We start from the raw sequence: 16,356 nt of genomic DNA, 5'->3' as shown, positions 1-16,356 counted from the left end.
TCCACATCCTCGCAATTCACTATCGCTTTGCAAAATTTAAATAGCTTGATGATTGCACACTCCAACCAATCAAGTCAATTTGCAAAGTGACATGACAAGCAATTCACAGAAAAAATGCAGTATACACACGTTATATTCGTACAACATGTACCTCATCCTATCATCACACGAGACCTAATGACGCCATTCCCTACCATCCTACCATCAAATTCCACTCCTTGCGAACTTAATCCTCGCCTGGAGAACTAAATTTAGGGGTGATGTTTTTAGATTTATGTCATTTTGCCTTATTAATTTTTGCTCTTTTATATTGTGTTTATTCATTTTAGTTAATCTTATATATTCCTTTATGTTCTTATATCTTCTAATTTTTGCAAATTACTTTTTTTGTTGTTTGTTTTATTTCTGGATTCCTTTCATACTTTCTTTTGTTTTTCGTAAGGATAACTTTCATGTTGAAATTGAGTAAACATTTCTTGCAATCTTTAGGGGAGCAAGCTTTACCTCAAACCTCTTTTGTAAATTTTTCTACATTCATCTTACCATTCACCTTTTCACAATGAGGACCTTGCAAGACTCTATATTTGCAGTTGTGCGAGGTTCAAGCTAAAGCGTTCAAAAAATCAAGAAACCTTTCCTTTTCAAGCTTTTTCATTAAAAAAACTAGCTTATTCTTTAATTCTAATTCAATTAATATAAGAATTCCTATGTTGTCGCCTCTTACCAAATAAATAAGAAGCAAAGCTTCATCAAAGTTTGAGATCAAGTAAATAAGTGGCGATAAGAGTTATAGTTCAGGAGAAGAACGGACCCATAGAGTACCTATGATTTCTCACTCAACGCCTAATATAAATAAATAAACCTGGCTAAAGTGTTGCAAGAAAAAGAAAGGAACTAAGAATTTTTTAAACAAAGGCCAATTCGCAAAAAGAGGAAATAAGATTTTATAAAAATGAACAAAGATATTTTAAGACGTAAGCTTGCCAAATTTAGAATCTATAAGCATTTTTCAAGATTAGAGTAGGTGAAGAAAAGAAAAGATGCTAGAATACAGGATAGATTAGAAGTGCATTCTAAAAGTTTTAGTGATGTGCACAAGAGAAACCATGCTTAGAATCCTGAAATGATGCTTGAGAACAAGCATTATATTAAATTTGGGGGTGTGTGATAATTTGTAAAAATACAAGCTATTATAGCATTTTATGTAAAATAATGAAGTCTAAATGCATGAGAATAGGAGAGAATAAGGGAAAAAGTAGACAATTTGATGTACTTATGAATAAAATGACATGAAAGAGCCTTATCCTTGTTTTACCGGGTTTTAGATCTTTTATCGCAGGATTTTCAGGCAAAAGAAGTGAAGCTCGAAGAATTAACGTTACGTGAGAAAACGCATCCAACCATTGCAAGAAGAAAGAAGCAAGCTACGCTTTTAAGGCACTAGCAAACAAAATTGGTTGGCGGGAAATCAGAGAAAGGATAAAAGGGCGTCTGCGCAGCTTTTTAAATGCCTTAATCGTGTGTGGCGCCCTGTTAATATCAACTTTTGCCTTTAAATAGAGTCTCTCACTTCAAAACAAGGTGTCTAAAATTTGGTCGATGAGCAAGTGCATACATCGTTCATCCTCTTCTTTTCCTTGAGTTTTAGGTGAGAACCCATAACAAAAGAGAGAGAGTTCTTCCCCCTTCATCTACCGCCTCATAAATAGGCAAAAATCAGAGCCAAAGAGTATGAGAAATCATACTCTAAAGCTTAACACCTTCTTCTTTCATTGTATTTACATTGTTTTGTATTATAATATGTACTTCATGGCCAAAAGGCCTAAAGCTACTTAATTCAATGCATTGCACTTTTCATTTCATTCTTTCGTATTTCTTCTTCTTGCTTTCTTTACTCTATCTAATTAAAATGCTAGTAATAAAATGTGTTTTATATTTTGTTCAGTTAAGTGCAAACGTCAAGAACGTTGTATATTCAAGAGAAGAACAATGTTCTTGATTGCAATCATCTGACAAATGAGATTCACAATTAGCTACGTGATTGGCGAGAAGATTGTAGTGATATAGCCTTATCACCAAGTTTATCCTTCACATTCATTGTAGAAATGATAATATGTATGGCGAAAGCACCGAGAGGTTGCTCACCTTAAGTAAGGAGAAACAACTCAAAATACCTATAAAATGATTAGGTATAAATCGTAGTTTAACTTTGTGTATTTGGATCTCAAGAGATGAGCAAGTATGATGAAAGCGTCGAGAGGCAACTCACCTTAATTCAAGGTTAAAGTATGCTTTGTATCGCCTTAAACCATTAAATTTAGATAATTAGACTATTCCTTCCTCGTCATGCCTATATCGAATTCGCAATTCATTTTTCCATTTCGCCATGACCACCTTGCACCACCAAACATTGTAGTTTAAATACTTAGACTAGGAAATATATTGTCCATATCATTTATTGTAACCTTATACCACATGATTTAGTCGCACAATAGGATAACTTAGAACCTTTCTGTGTTCGACCCTAAACTTATCAAGAAACCTCTCTTCACTTACACTTGGACGATAGAGAGAAAAACTTACACGATAATGTATATCTTATTAGATTTAGCAACGCATGAATAGGAGTGCACCTTTTAACGTATAACCTATTTAGTCGCCATTTAGTCGCTCAATTGGAGCTCATCATGTCTAACCTACGAAAATAATTCTTGTATAAATTGAACATACACAATCATAAGAAACCTCCATCCTCGAGTGATAATAAAGCGTGTTGGAATTTATTTTCTAAAACTCGTAGTTTATGGTTACAATTATATTATATTAAATAAAGTGGTTATTGAGGACTTATTCATGAAAATAGAATACTATAATCTTGAATCCAATATACTAAGGTCCCGAGGCTATCTAGTATAAACTTGAACTTTATGTAGCGACATATAATATAGATCAATTTTGAGCATATAGCCCAAACGGTCTATCGTGTATGAATAAGGTTGGGTGCCTTATTTTGGGAACACTATGGATGCGACCCGCTTTGTAGTTAGTACAAATGATGTGATCCTAAATCATTCATGTAGAGACATGAATGTGAGGACATCCTATGTAAAGAGTTTACATAAGACTAGAACCATGAAATAGTCACTTTTAAGTTATAACATCGTTGACTGTATAAAACTAACCATTTCGATTTTTGATAACCTAGGTAACTTAATCTTAATCCTGAGCTAACTATGAACTTTTATTCAAACGAAATTATCCTTAGATCTGCATAGGTAAGGGCAGCTCATCAGTGCTAGTCTAATAAGCCTCTCATTTCAAGAGTAAGACCGAGTGGATGGCTAGAGATATTGGGTGCAAGATGGAATTCACTCGTACCCGTTTTAGGGTTAGTAGATAAGGTTGTTCCCTTAAGGATTGAATCCAAGTATTGAACAAGGGGCCTCACCCTCTCATTAGTCTGAGAGGGATTCGGTTTATAGGTTGGACCTTAAACTAATTGTTCGATAGTGGATCACTAGGACTTTAGGAGCAAGATGTAATCTAGAGGGTAAAACGATATTTTGACTGAATTAAGGTTGCAAACAACCTATGAATGATTAACTTACTGATCATGGTTATATCAGATGGACAAAAATATATCTATAGTGAGGGGAGTGCAACTATCGGATTTTAGTGGAATGACCTGTTAGTTAAGGAACGTTGATTAGCTTAGTCTAAAAAGATTTAACCAGTTAATCTCAGATCATTGGATACCATGATCTATAGGTCCATTAGGTTCCCCTGCTAGCTCATATGGAATTAACTTAGAACAATATGTTGGAATAATTTGAATTGTTCCAATTAGGTAAAGAGAGAGAAACCAAGAAAAATATTGTTGGATAATCCCATTAATACTTAGTGGGATAGGTAGCTACATAAGATGTAAACACCTAGCCCACTAAGTTCCACTAATGGTTAGCGGAATGTTATGTGTTGAGATTTGGTCAACTAATTACATGTAAAATTGCATGTAATTAAGTTATTTAAAGCCCCTTGTTCAAATATTGAAAGACTTGCAAATTTGTTTTTTTTTTTTACAAAAAATTTATTCCAAATCCTTTTGTCTGTTTCAAGTATCAACTGAATTTCCACCTCTAAATTTCCATCTGTCTCATTTTCCTTCATCTAATCGGATCCCACATATTGGTTCTAAATTTAGAGAATAGCAGGTCAACTTTAGTGGTGGTCTCTGATTTGAGTTCGTGAGGCAATTAACTAAGGATCGAAAAAGCTTCGAAGGTATGACTCTATTAACCTTAATTTCGTTTGATTAAGGTAGTTTTATAAGCATGTTAATCTCTAATTAGTTAGGTGCATCTAGAGTAAGATTCGACCTTAATTATGTTGCGCATGTATCGTTTTCTATCATTTAGGTGGGTCTGGACCCATTTGCTTGTTAGGCTTATGCTTGATCTTGGGCCCATTTACTTGTTGCACTCCCCATTATCTTCTTTGCCCCAATTTTCTATCATGGAGCTTAAATTAAATTGGATCTGAAAATTTTAATTATCCAAACCAAACCAAATTATAATTTTCATCGGGCTCAATTTTCGTTGTGGTGACGTGACAAAATTTAATTGGCCAAAATTTTTCATTCAACAAAGATATTCAAATTTCAATTTAAAATAAATATTTATTTTATAAAAACTGTAAATTATGATATATTATTTTGTTGAGAAAAAAAATGCATAAAAGTAATATAAATTATATTAATTTAAAAAGAATTTCAAATTGATAGAAGCAAACATGTTATATAGGTTCAAATTATATCAAATTAACAATAGATTAATAAATAGTTGTGAGTGCATTCTTGGAATATTATGCAAATTTCAGGCATTCTCCATCCTAGAAAATCTAGGTAACAAACAAAATAACAAAAATATTCCATGATATCAACAAAAAAAATTATTTATGTTAGACAAACACGATAGCGTAAAAATATCATAAATTTATAATTCTATAAATCTCTAATTTTGTGCATCTAAAATTTCAATTATCTATGTTCCCAAAAAATAAATGACCTCTAAGATTATTTGACTTGTTGGTTTATTCTTAAAAATGGCTAGTTGCACAAATGACATTTCAGCAAATAAAAAAAAAAAGAATGTATTGTACTATGATAAAATAATTGCATACATAACACAAAAATTGGTAAAGTATCGAAAAAACCCTAAGACTAGTCATGATTTTACACACTTCTTTTCAATTATTGGTACCTGCCAAGTGACTAATAGTGATAGTCATCGCCATCAATTGCTATTGGTAAAAGATGCAATTAGTGAATATCATTGGTAGTTGCTAGTATTTGCAATTATCGATAATTGCTATCACTAAAAGCTACTATTGGATATTTCTTCTTGATTTCCTCAAATTGAAATTCATTATTAAAATGAGTTATAAGAAATAACAATTGTTAAAGTGCTACAAGTTGGACTTTCAATTTAAGAAATATGGTATCATTGATAGTCATTACTAGTGATAGCTCGTGAAAATGATAGTTAATGAAGAGCATACTTCACATTTTAAAATGTTTTATACTAATTAGTCAACATATTATTTCTGTAAATATTTTATTGCTGTGGAATATTTTTAGTTTACTTACTAAGTTGTGCTATTATTTCAATTTGCTATAATTTAAAAAAAAAAAAAAAAGTAAAAAACCGATATTCTTAGGAAATTATTCTGCGAGAGAAAAGAAAAATATAAGTGTAGAAATTGAAGTAAATTGTGAGTCCCTAATTTTCGTCAAACATTGAATTGTAGAGAATTGGTGTGACCTAAAAGATCTGAACGAAGAGCGAAAGCCAAACTGATTACTTCTCTAAGGAAAAAACTAACCCCTTAATCTTCTTCCTCCAAGCTTTCCCCTGATTTTCGACCCTAATATTCTGCAATTTGGCGGGTAACTATTCTTTGTTTATTCCTGTTCTTTTTTTTCCTTTTTTTCTTTCTTTTTCAATACGTAAATTAGGGTTGAATCGAACGACCTCTTACTGAGTCGTATCTTTGATAGTTTCTTTGGTGGCATACAGAGATCATGATGACTTAGTAAATGATAGAAAAACATGTTTAGGATTTTACCGAAATTTTAGATAGAGACCCAGATAAGGATGAATTAGCTTCGGTGAACTTTGTGATCATCTTATGATCAGTACATTGGTTACAATTTTACTTGTTGCCAGTTCAGTCTCCTATTTCCTGAACTGAGTAAGAGGGGGTGGAAGAATGTTCAACGGTAGCATTACAAATGTTTTCGTTTCGAAAGCCCATATGAATTTTTTTCTTCTTCTGGGTACGTTCTGTTTGGCAATCTGAACGGACTTTATATATAGGGTTGGTGCTTCATTGTGCTTTATTTTTCTTCAGTTGCTCCTAAGATAATTTTGGTGGAAGAAAAGAGACGGATCAATGCCGAAGGGTATGAAGAGTAAATGTCAATCTACTTCTCATCTGCTTTTGAAGGAAAAAGCAAAGAACCGTGTTAATGACCTTCAAGGGATATTCACTAATCTTCAAAATGCAAGGAAGGAGAGTCGTACTACTGACGTTGCTGTCTTGGAGGAGCAAGTCCATCAGATGCTCAGGGAGTGGAATGCTGAGCTGCATGAACCTTCACCTGCATCTTCATTTGTTGTAAGTTTTGTTTTAACTTTTTTCCCCAGGCAAAGGATGTTTTTCTCTTCCATCACTTTTGTGTAATCTAAATGCATGTAAACATTCAATTAGGAGGGTAGTCTTGGATCATTCTCACAAGAGTTAGCCCGTCTTCTTGAGCATTGTGATGAGCAAGATGATGCCACTAGTACATTGGCTGAATCAAAGGCTGAACCTGAACTCCACTGCGTTCTTGGCAGCAATCCGTCAAATTTTGTACAGGTAGGCCTTTTCTTCATTTTCTTTTTTGGTCAACTCCATGTTTCAACGGGTGAATAATGTATTTACTGGCCTCTCTTATTCACGAATTCTCTGCATGAAATCAATCTAATCCAGCTTCTAATGTAAAGGATAAATCGAGAAGTATTGCCAATTAAAGAAAATGCACAGAGCTTCCCAACCATTTAATAAAGTCTATTAACTACACTTGAGACATAATCCTGTAGTGCTTTCTATTTTATGCCATTTGCTGAAAACTGGCTGGTTTCTCTTGGGACCCATGTCTACAAGCCCAGTTTCTTCGAGCTTGTGACATTTTTTATTGGATTAATTGTTGTTTGCTTCTTATTTGTGATGGCAGTATCTGCATAACAGTTGTGAGAATTGAGGCTTATCAATAAATCCAGCCTGATTTTCTTCTTCTTTTTTGTCATTATGGTATATGTGCTTCTATTTTTGTTGTTTATGCTTTTCTGTTTGAAGAAATTGACTTAGGCCATGTTACTTTAAAATAAAATGGTTAAAAGGAGGAAATTTTGATGTAAGCTCACACTTCTTACCAACAAATCATAGCACATATGTTTGTCAAATGAGACTTTGAGCATCTGGTTTTCTGCTTTCCTGAGAATGTATAATATATTTCGTAATCTAATAGATGCTAGCTAGCTGAACTGATTCTCCCCCCAGGATGGTTTTTGTATTTCAGAGCTCCAACAAGATAGTTTTTTCGGATTTGAGGAGTGCAAAGTGTCTCCTCTAGATCTTCAGAATTATTCATTTTACAAATCGGACATGGCTACTCAGTCTAATTGTCAAAGTTTCAAATTAGATCAAAACTTAAAGCAGACCACAGTGGTCAGTAAGGATGATATGTCTACTTTGAATTGCCATATACTGAACTCACATCCAGAGTTTGACTATGGGGTTCTCATTGGGCCATCGGATGTGGGAGACTTTAGTCAGGACACAAAGCCCAGTATTCTCCCAAATATTGCACCCCCACCATCTGCTTTTATGGGCCCGATATGTGCTCTCTGGGATTGTTTCAGACCTGCTCAAGGATCTAAATGGTGTCAGGACTATTGCAGTAGCTGTCATTCTGTTCTTGCTATAAACGAAGGCCTTCCTGGAATGATTCCAATATTGCGTCCTGGGGGAATTGGCTTTAAGGATGGTCCTTTGTTTGCTGCTCTTCAGGCGAAGACACAAGCCAAAGAAGTTGGAATACCCATATGTGATGGTGCTGCAACAAGGAAATCTCCATGGAATGCTCCTGGTAAAACCTTTATGTTGTGTTTTAACTTTTTCTTGTTTTCCTGATTTTATTTTTCTCTTGTTGTTTTATTGATTATAATTACTCTTTTTCCATTGCTGCTCTTTATTCTGTGCTAGTGAGTTGTATCAATTGGTGTGTATTTATAGTGATTCTTTTCATTGTTGCAGAACTTTTTGATATTACATTCCTTGAGGGGGAAACAATCAGGGAATGGCTCTACTTCGACAAGCCTAGACGAGCCTTTGAGAGTGGCAATCGAAAGCAAAGGTCATTGCCAGATTATAGTGGCCGTGGTTGGCATGAATCAAGGAAGCTAGTGATGAAGGAGTTTGGTGGTCAGAAGAAGTCTTATTACATGGATCCACAGCCATCAAGCACTCTTGAATGGCATTTGTACGAGTATGATATCACCAATTATGATTCATTCGCATTATATAGGCTGGAACTCAAACATACTGATACAAAGAAGAGTCCAAAGGGAAAATTGGCAGCGGATCCTTTGGCTGATCTGCAGAAGAAGATGGGAAGGCTTACAGCAGAGGGCCCTGTTGAGCTTGGACAACAAGTTAAAGGCAAGATGACGACGAAGACAAATAATAAAGTCTGATACTGCAAATATCAACCTTGCTCTGCATCATCAGAATATGACCAACACTAACTGATCAACCGATTCTTATAATGGCACATATTGGAGTCTCGCCTGCTGCTGTACTTTCTTGGCAAGGTTACTGTCAGTTTTAGTCTCAAAGTGCCTGCTTTATGTTAATATATACTCTTCGGCGCATTGTGTGGTGATCCATGGCATTTTGACCCCATTTTTTTTTATATATATATAGAAGGGGAGATTCTGAATGCTAAATTAATCTAGAGGGGTTCTTTGGAGTTTCATTCAATATGCAGGGAAATTCCTGTTTCCAAGTTGGATTTGATCTAGAAAATGTGTGTTTCCGTTTGTGTATAATTCGTTTAAATAGTAACCTTTAGTTACTAAAAAATTGTATAGGGGTTTAATCCTTTGATGTTTTAGCCATCTGCATTATTTCCATTTCATAGGAACACAGCCTTTGGGTTCGCTGGATTTTATCCATTTCCATGAACTGGAAACGTAATTTGCATAACAATTGGTGGATGGAAATATTCTGCTTTTCTTCGTCTCAACCTCCCTTTATTTGCATTGCCAAATTCAATGGCTCGTTATGTTGTTTTAACACATGAAAATGGTCATTGCAGTTTTACTATTAGATTAACATCTTCGCGGAGAAAGGGATTGTGGCTGTATCTACATTAGGTGTACATGTAACCCACCTTCCACCAGTGGTTTCTAATAATTCATAGCACTAAATAACTTGTAGTATCTCTTTTATACTTTCAATGGTATAAAATTATAAGGCACGTTATTCCACCCTATCCTTGTGATTTCTTCTTCCTCTTCAGCTAGTTTTCCTATGATAGTAGTCAGGAATGATCATTATGCAGAACCATCAGCAGTGCCCTTCCTTTTGCTGCACCGAAGACCAAGAATTGGACTCTACCCAGTTGTATGCTATAGGAGCCAGGAAAGCATCAGGTATGCCGAAGGAGCTGACGAGTGCTAGAGCATGAGGTCGTATTTCACCGCAAAGTTTCTTCACTTCCTGCCTCACTGCAGCTATATTTTCTGGTGATAAATAACCATAGCGGAGAAAGGAAGCATCTTCCTCCAAGCAGATCAAGGCATACATGGATCTCAGAAGACCTAAAACGTTCTGTAGGGTAAACCATATATATGAATGTTCGTAATAGCCAAGATAATATCAACGGAAACATACCATATGTTCATTCTTGTGTATGAACAAACAAACAGAAGGAATATGAAGTAGAGATGGAGAAAAGAAAACTAAACTTTTACCTTTATCGAACCTGAGGGTACACTATTTTCAACTTTGATAAAATAAAGCAATATGGCTTTCTCAGAGAAAGCTCTGCCTAAGTCTTCTGCAACCAGAAAGCTCTAGAAAACCAGAAAGGATAATGATGGTTAGAGGGCCGTATAGGAAGAGTCTAGAGAAAAGTTGGTAAATAAGAAGCAAATAATCTCACCTGAATGATGGCATATTCTTTGCTGTTGCCCAGTGATACGTATCGAGATACTTCAGCTGCTAAAAGATTCAATAAATCTCGCTCTCTCAAACAAAATGCATCGGTCTGAAGCAAAAGTGGTAAGAATTAACATTTAAAATTTGATATCACCGATCAGGGAAAAAGATAATGTTGATGTTACCTGGAACTGACAGCTCCTGAGGACAGAACTTGTAAGCTTAGAAGGAATGACAGGGCAGGCCTCATTCATGTGTTCTAATCCCAACCCTTTAAATGGCTTGTTTGTCTTCTTAGCTGCTATGAACTCAGCAAGGAGTGCCTTGCTCACCTGCAATGGAATATTCAACCTCCTAAATCCGACAGGTATAAGATCACAAATCAAATAAAATTCCCAACAATCTATATGTTTGTTATCACTACAGCATCACAGTTCCTATGCGGTGAATTTTCTTCCTCAACATTCTTTATGCCGAGAATTTTGTTTGAAATGAAATATGCTAGTAATATGATGTAAACCACATACCTGCTGCATTAGGACGTTATTGTCACCTTCAAATGTAGACTGAACATCAAATTCAGATATCAGTTGGCCAATTCGATTTTCAGTCTTCAGGCCTTGGCCTCCACACGCTTCACGACATTCCTTTTACAGAAATTAAAAATACAATATCAATATCTTCAACCATTTGGATATCTAAAGCCAACAACAGAATGCAAATCCCAACCTGAAGTGATCTGATATTATGCCAGGTAAATGTTGCTTTAAATGCACTTGAAACAATGTGCAAAGTTTTGACAGATTCAGGTGTTCTCTTCACGTAGATGTTTTTCAATTCAATTGCAGCAAAACTCATAGCATATCTGCACAGTTATCATCATTCATAATCTATGGCAGCGAGTACATCACTAAGATAATCATTATTCTTACTTTGATCACTTCTTTTTTTTTTTTTTTTTTTTCATTTTAAACATGTGGGGTACATATTTATCGAAAAAATGATGTTAATGTCCATATCCTCAAAATAATAAAGGGATTAAGATGCTTCCATAATTGCAAACAGTTAGTGAACTAGACTATGCATTCCTGCACTAAATAATTAAGATCTTTTTTACTCAAAAATAGGTAGACTATGCTTGCAATTTACTAGTCCACAGGCATTCAACAGAATCGCATTAGGTATTCAAAAATTTAGTAACAGCTTATTTATAAATTTAACCCCAAATGGAATTGAAGCTACAATTAGACACGAATATAGTGCACAGCTAAAATGTCTAGTGGCTGTTGAAAGTATGAATAAATGCAATTTATCCTTCCATAAAATCAACAGAAAAAATTTATAAACAATGTTAATCATAATTGCTGAATATGAGCTATCTCAAAAACGTTAGTCTTCAAGGGAAAGAAAGACAATGGATTTTACGAAGAATGAAATTCTGGATGCAAGAGAACTTTAGTTTTGAAGACTCACGTCTTAGCAAGAAGAGGCAGCAATCGCTTTTGGTGACTAGGGTAGTCTAGCAATTGGATTTCAGGCCCGTTTGGTGTAAGTGAGAAGGCTCTCCTTGTTAATGAGTATCTTATAGCAATTGCTAAACCAATCTGACAATAGAGTGACGTGATGCTTATAAGTAAACGGCAATTAAACCTGAATGAGTACTATGCAGTTCCAGATTCAACAATACTGATAAATGCAAGGTTATATATATAACCAACAAACCTTTGCTGAATAAATTGCGGAAAGGGAAATGGTTACCCGACCAGATGTCAAAGGTGCCATAAATGCTGCAAATCTCTGAAAATATGTAGCAAAAGAATCGTCAATGCAGTTCCACTTCGAGTAGAAGTATCAAATTTTAGGTAGCTTTCTATCAGAAGAGAAAATGCAAAAAACTCATACATTCGTACATGCATGCTTACACACACGCACATACATATAAGTAGACACTGAAATATTAGAAAAATTGACCTTGTCCGGGTCATCTGTAGCACTTATATATTTCCCTTCTACTGAAACATCAGCTACTGAATTCAACAAATTCTCTCTTGGAACTCTCACATTGTCAAACCTGAAATAAATTTTCAAAACTTTTAATTGTAGAATAGAATATGATTCTCCCTGCAGTTCAATAAAACTTATATTATCTTCAACACAAAATAAGTTACTTACCAAATCCGCCCATTATCAACCCCATTCAAACAAAGTTTATGACCACAATCTGCTATACGTACGTTTGGACAGATATTACCATCTACATCCCTGATCTGGGCTATAAAAGCATGGACACCTTCATTTTTCCCATTTATGTCAAGCTGCGAAAAGACTATAGCATGTGTTGCATGCTAAAGATTAATCGAACGTGTCAGGAAGATAAATAAATTTGATTGGTACACTGCAAATACAAATGACTGATAAATTAGAGTTTAAAATATTGATTTACATTGGCTGCCCCGCCAATCCAGTACTTCTGGGCTGACTCACAGGGGGTGTTAATAACAAATTCTCCAGTGCTTGAGTCATATTTGGTCACTGTTTCAATTCCTCGAACCTAAAGTTATTTAAGTAGAAAGTTATTGTCGCTAACTTAGAAGGAGAATTAGGAAAATTTTAAAATATATACATTTATATATAAATCAAGTGACTTGAAGCACAATATGGAACAATTTTCACATACATTACTTCCATGACCGAGCTCAGACATTGCAAAGCAACCCCTGATCGCATAATTTTCTGTGTTCTTTAACCATGCATCATGATGACGCTTTGTCCCAAAGAATTGGATAGCTCCACCCCTAAAAAGAGTTGCACAGACAAGCCTTTGGATTTAGCAGTAATTTAACATCCTGTACTCAAATTGCCGCAATGGCGTTTCTTCTCCATTACTATTGACAATCATTAGCACTAGTTTTTAAACCCGAAAATGGACAAGAGAATTCAGATATGAATAATAGATTAACCCTACAGTAAGTAACTGAATTTAGTAATCATTTAGGATCGAAAAGACGCAACGAGTTTCAATAAAACAAGAAAAAACAAGCTGAAAGGAAACGTTAAATTAGTTGTTAAACAGACAATAATTGGGATAATGATTGACAGAGTGTTAAACTAGGAATAACGGAATCATGTCGTCTATTCAGCATTGTAACATACCATAGGTGGAAATGAACTCCAAGCTTAATAGCGAGAGAGTGATCATAAATCCCAATAGCCTCAAACAGCGCAAACTTCCTCCACGCAGCTTCAATTCCATTATCAGTAAGCCAACCCTTAAAAACGCCATTATCCAATAAGTACTCAATCCGCTTCATCGTCATCTCCCTCTGCTGCTGCATGGATTGATTATAATCAGGTGAAACAAAGACTCGGCCGCCAGATTGGAAGGGATTGAACAGCTTGCTCTGCACCATGAGGCCAAAAATCCAATCCCGGTCCGGAAGATTATGCCCATCCAGGAGGTTCCGCATCTCTACGATGTCGAAGGAAAAGCGTTCGGAAAGCTCTGGAGGGGAGAATTGGAGACATGGATTAGGGCTGAGGAGAGAAGGTGATTGCTGAGGAAGAAGATGATTAGAAAGGACCTGAGTTCTCCAAGAAACACGCTCCATTGGAGAGAAATGAAGAGAGGAAGAAGAAATTGGCAATGGCGAAATTGAAGTGCTTGGGTAAGATCAAGAACAGGTAATATATAACATATTTAATAATTCAACCAAACAAACGCAATGGGAATTGAAGTTGAAGTTTGGAGAGAGAGAGAAAAGGAGGATCGGGAATCATTGAAATTGATAGCGAGTGGGTGATTTAAACTTGAAAAGATAAAACCTATGCGATTTACGTGGTCAAATTATTTGGAATTAAAAACTATATTTGTGGTTATTTCTCAATTTAGTATCTTAAGAATGTAGTGTTCTTCCAAAATCAAAATAGTATAAAAGAATATGAATTAGAAATTACGATAACAACTGGGGAGGAACCAAACTGCGTCGTTTTGTATTAAAGTGTATGTTTGTCTATTTATTTATTTATTTATTTATTTATTTATTTATTTATTTTTGTTCGGTTAACGATATAAAAAGTGTTTGTTTGGTTTTTCTATTATTTTTCTAGAGATGCGTGTTAGAATTAATTAACTCTGCTCTGTGAGATTCTTATCCACAAACCAAATACTTTTCTATATAGTGTTTGTTATATGTTTTCACATTCACCTAAACATGCGTAACCATTTTTTTTTTTTATGTTTTCGTTTTATTTAAAATTTGAATTTTATATTTTGAAAATCAAAATTATATCCAATACTTTTTATTTAGAAATACAAATATATCATGTTACAAACTTAATTCATATTTTTAAATATAATATTTATTAATATCAATTAATAATTATATAAATTTTAGATTGAGTTACAAATTTGTTCTTTTCCGTTTTAAAACGATAGAATCTAGTTTTTATGGTTTATAACTAGAATTTAGTTCTTTGGTTTGATAAAATCATAAGAATAGTCTCGGTCACAGGAAAAATGACTTATATTCATAAATAAATTGATAACAACTTATTGTCAACTAAATCTTAGTGGATAGTAAGACAAGTTTTATGACTTATAAATTTATAGTATGAAACATAGGTAAACATTTTTTAAAACTATAATCTAATCTTTGACTATGCACCTAATGCATATTTGAAGAACATAAAATACAACTATGTTTTCATTGAATCCCTTGTACTTAAATTTCTGTTTTTAAATTCTCTACCAAACATGCCTTTAATTTTTCTTAATATTTATGGAAGGATCTTCTTTGTCTAAGACTAAGATTAATTATTCACGTGAATGAGATGACAAGTCTACTTTGTTTTTAGAAATATTTAACCTTCAAGTTTCAATACTTTAATATATATACATATGTACATATATATACATATGTACATATATATACATATGTACATATATATACATATGTACATATATATACATATGTACATATATATATATGTATGTATGTATATTTGAGAGAATATCAAGATGTTTAGCAATATCACGGAATATTGAATTTGTTTTAGAAACTCTAGGTGTTCGGCGATTATTTAGTTCTTTAACTTTTCAACTTTAAAAAATTGAGTTTACAAATTCCACTTCTATCGATTGGCTTCTCAAGTTAACTTAATTTTCTTATTATTTTCATCATGCACCCAAAAGACACACAAAACTTTGTAACAATGGTTGGCTTATTTTATTTGGCTTATTTTATTAAAGGAAATATTTGAGTTTATGGTTTGCCATTTCTTCAATCATTTCTGGCCTCCTTTTCTCATGTAAGGAATATTTATTCTCTCCTAAATTTATATTTTCTAGCCACCTCATTTGAAAGTGTGTGCATCGGACGTTTTGAGCTTATTGTTTGTCGCTGAGACTTTTGGTTCGATAGCCATTGTAGAACTTAGGAGGAGTTCGATATTGATAATTCATTTTGGGGAAGGCTAATGAATGTGAGGGGATATCACTGTTAGGGGGAGCCTAAGCATATTGTATAGAAAGAATCTTATACAAAGCTTAATGAATCATTTGTGGAAGTGAAGGGAGCCTAAGTTGAAATATTGAAGAGAAATCTATATAGGAATCACTAAAGAGGAAGTCTATCAGATAAGTACTTACGTTGTAATTGTCAAACTCTTTATATAACGAAGTTTCATGCCACGGGGCATACTACCCCCTAGACGTAGGTGATTTTGCATAAAACTAAGGTTATTTTGCTTGCTTTCATAGCAACCCTCTTTTCAAATATATTGTTTGCAACATTGTGCATTTGTCCCTCTATTAGATCACCCATTTTTTTCAATTGGTATCGAAGAGGGTTGACTGTGGTTCATTGAGTCTTCAATCGAGTCGATCAAGAAATGTGGATCAACAACCCATCCTCCTATTTCAGATGGGACGAATTACTCGTACTGAAAAACCCAAATGATTGTGTTTCTCAAATCTATTAATAGCAAAAGATGGAAGGTTATTGTGATTGGGAAGTCTCCTTCTCCCGTTACTAATAAGAATTGAGTTGTCGGTCTAAATCCAGAAAAAGACTGAAATAGTGGCTAAAGATG

General features: G+C 34.3%; 2 protein-coding genes across 3 annotated transcripts; one reads left to right on the top strand and one right to left on the bottom strand.

Annotated features, from left to right (window-relative positions):
- Nucleotides 1-5,763: 5,763 nt before the first annotated feature.
- On the top strand, nt 5,764-9,349 carry LOC103496002 (transcription factor VOZ1-like). 2 transcript variants are annotated; one of them, XM_051079314.1, is made up of 5 exons: nt 5,764-5,944; nt 6,375-6,675; nt 6,769-6,918; nt 7,603-8,191; nt 8,359-9,349. In XM_051079314.1, exons 2-5 carry the CDS (start codon nt 6,451-6,453, stop codon nt 8,796-8,798), a joined length of 1,404 nt encoding a protein of 467 aa, XP_050935271.1. In that variant the 5' UTR covers nt 5,764-5,944; nt 6,375-6,450; the 3' UTR covers nt 8,799-9,349. The 2 variants fall into 2 exon arrangements, with proteins under 2 accessions (XP_050935271.1, XP_008455940.2); XM_008457718.3 differs by having other exon boundaries at nt 5,765-5,944; nt 6,409-6,675.
- Nucleotides 9,350-9,409: 60 nt separating this feature from the next.
- Nucleotides 9,410-14,113, bottom strand: LOC103496003 (acyl-coenzyme A oxidase 3, peroxisomal-like). The gene is made up of 13 exons (XM_008457719.3): nt 13,420-14,113; nt 12,944-13,061; nt 12,710-12,817; nt 12,439-12,611; nt 12,238-12,337; nt 11,989-12,063; nt 11,740-11,870; nt 10,996-11,131; nt 10,794-10,913; nt 10,452-10,598; nt 10,271-10,375; nt 10,080-10,181; nt 9,410-9,936 (listed from the first exon to the last, which is right to left on the bottom strand). The coding sequence occupies exons 1-13, from the start codon at nt 13,872-13,874 to the stop codon at nt 9,673-9,675; spliced, it is 2,034 nt and encodes a 677-aa protein (XP_008455941.2). The 5' UTR covers nt 13,875-14,113; the 3' UTR covers nt 9,410-9,672.
- Between the last annotated feature and the right edge of the window lie 2,243 nt (nt 14,114-16,356).

This window comes from Cucumis melo, chromosome 11 (genome assembly GCF_025177605.1).
Source record: "Cucumis melo cultivar AY chromosome 11, USDA_Cmelo_AY_1.0, whole genome shotgun sequence".
Lineage (NCBI taxonomy): Eukaryota > Viridiplantae > Streptophyta > Magnoliopsida > Cucurbitales > Cucurbitaceae > Cucumis > Cucumis melo.
The sequence above is the reverse complement of the archived record's forward strand: the minus strand, read 5'-3'. Positions and strand labels throughout refer to the sequence as shown.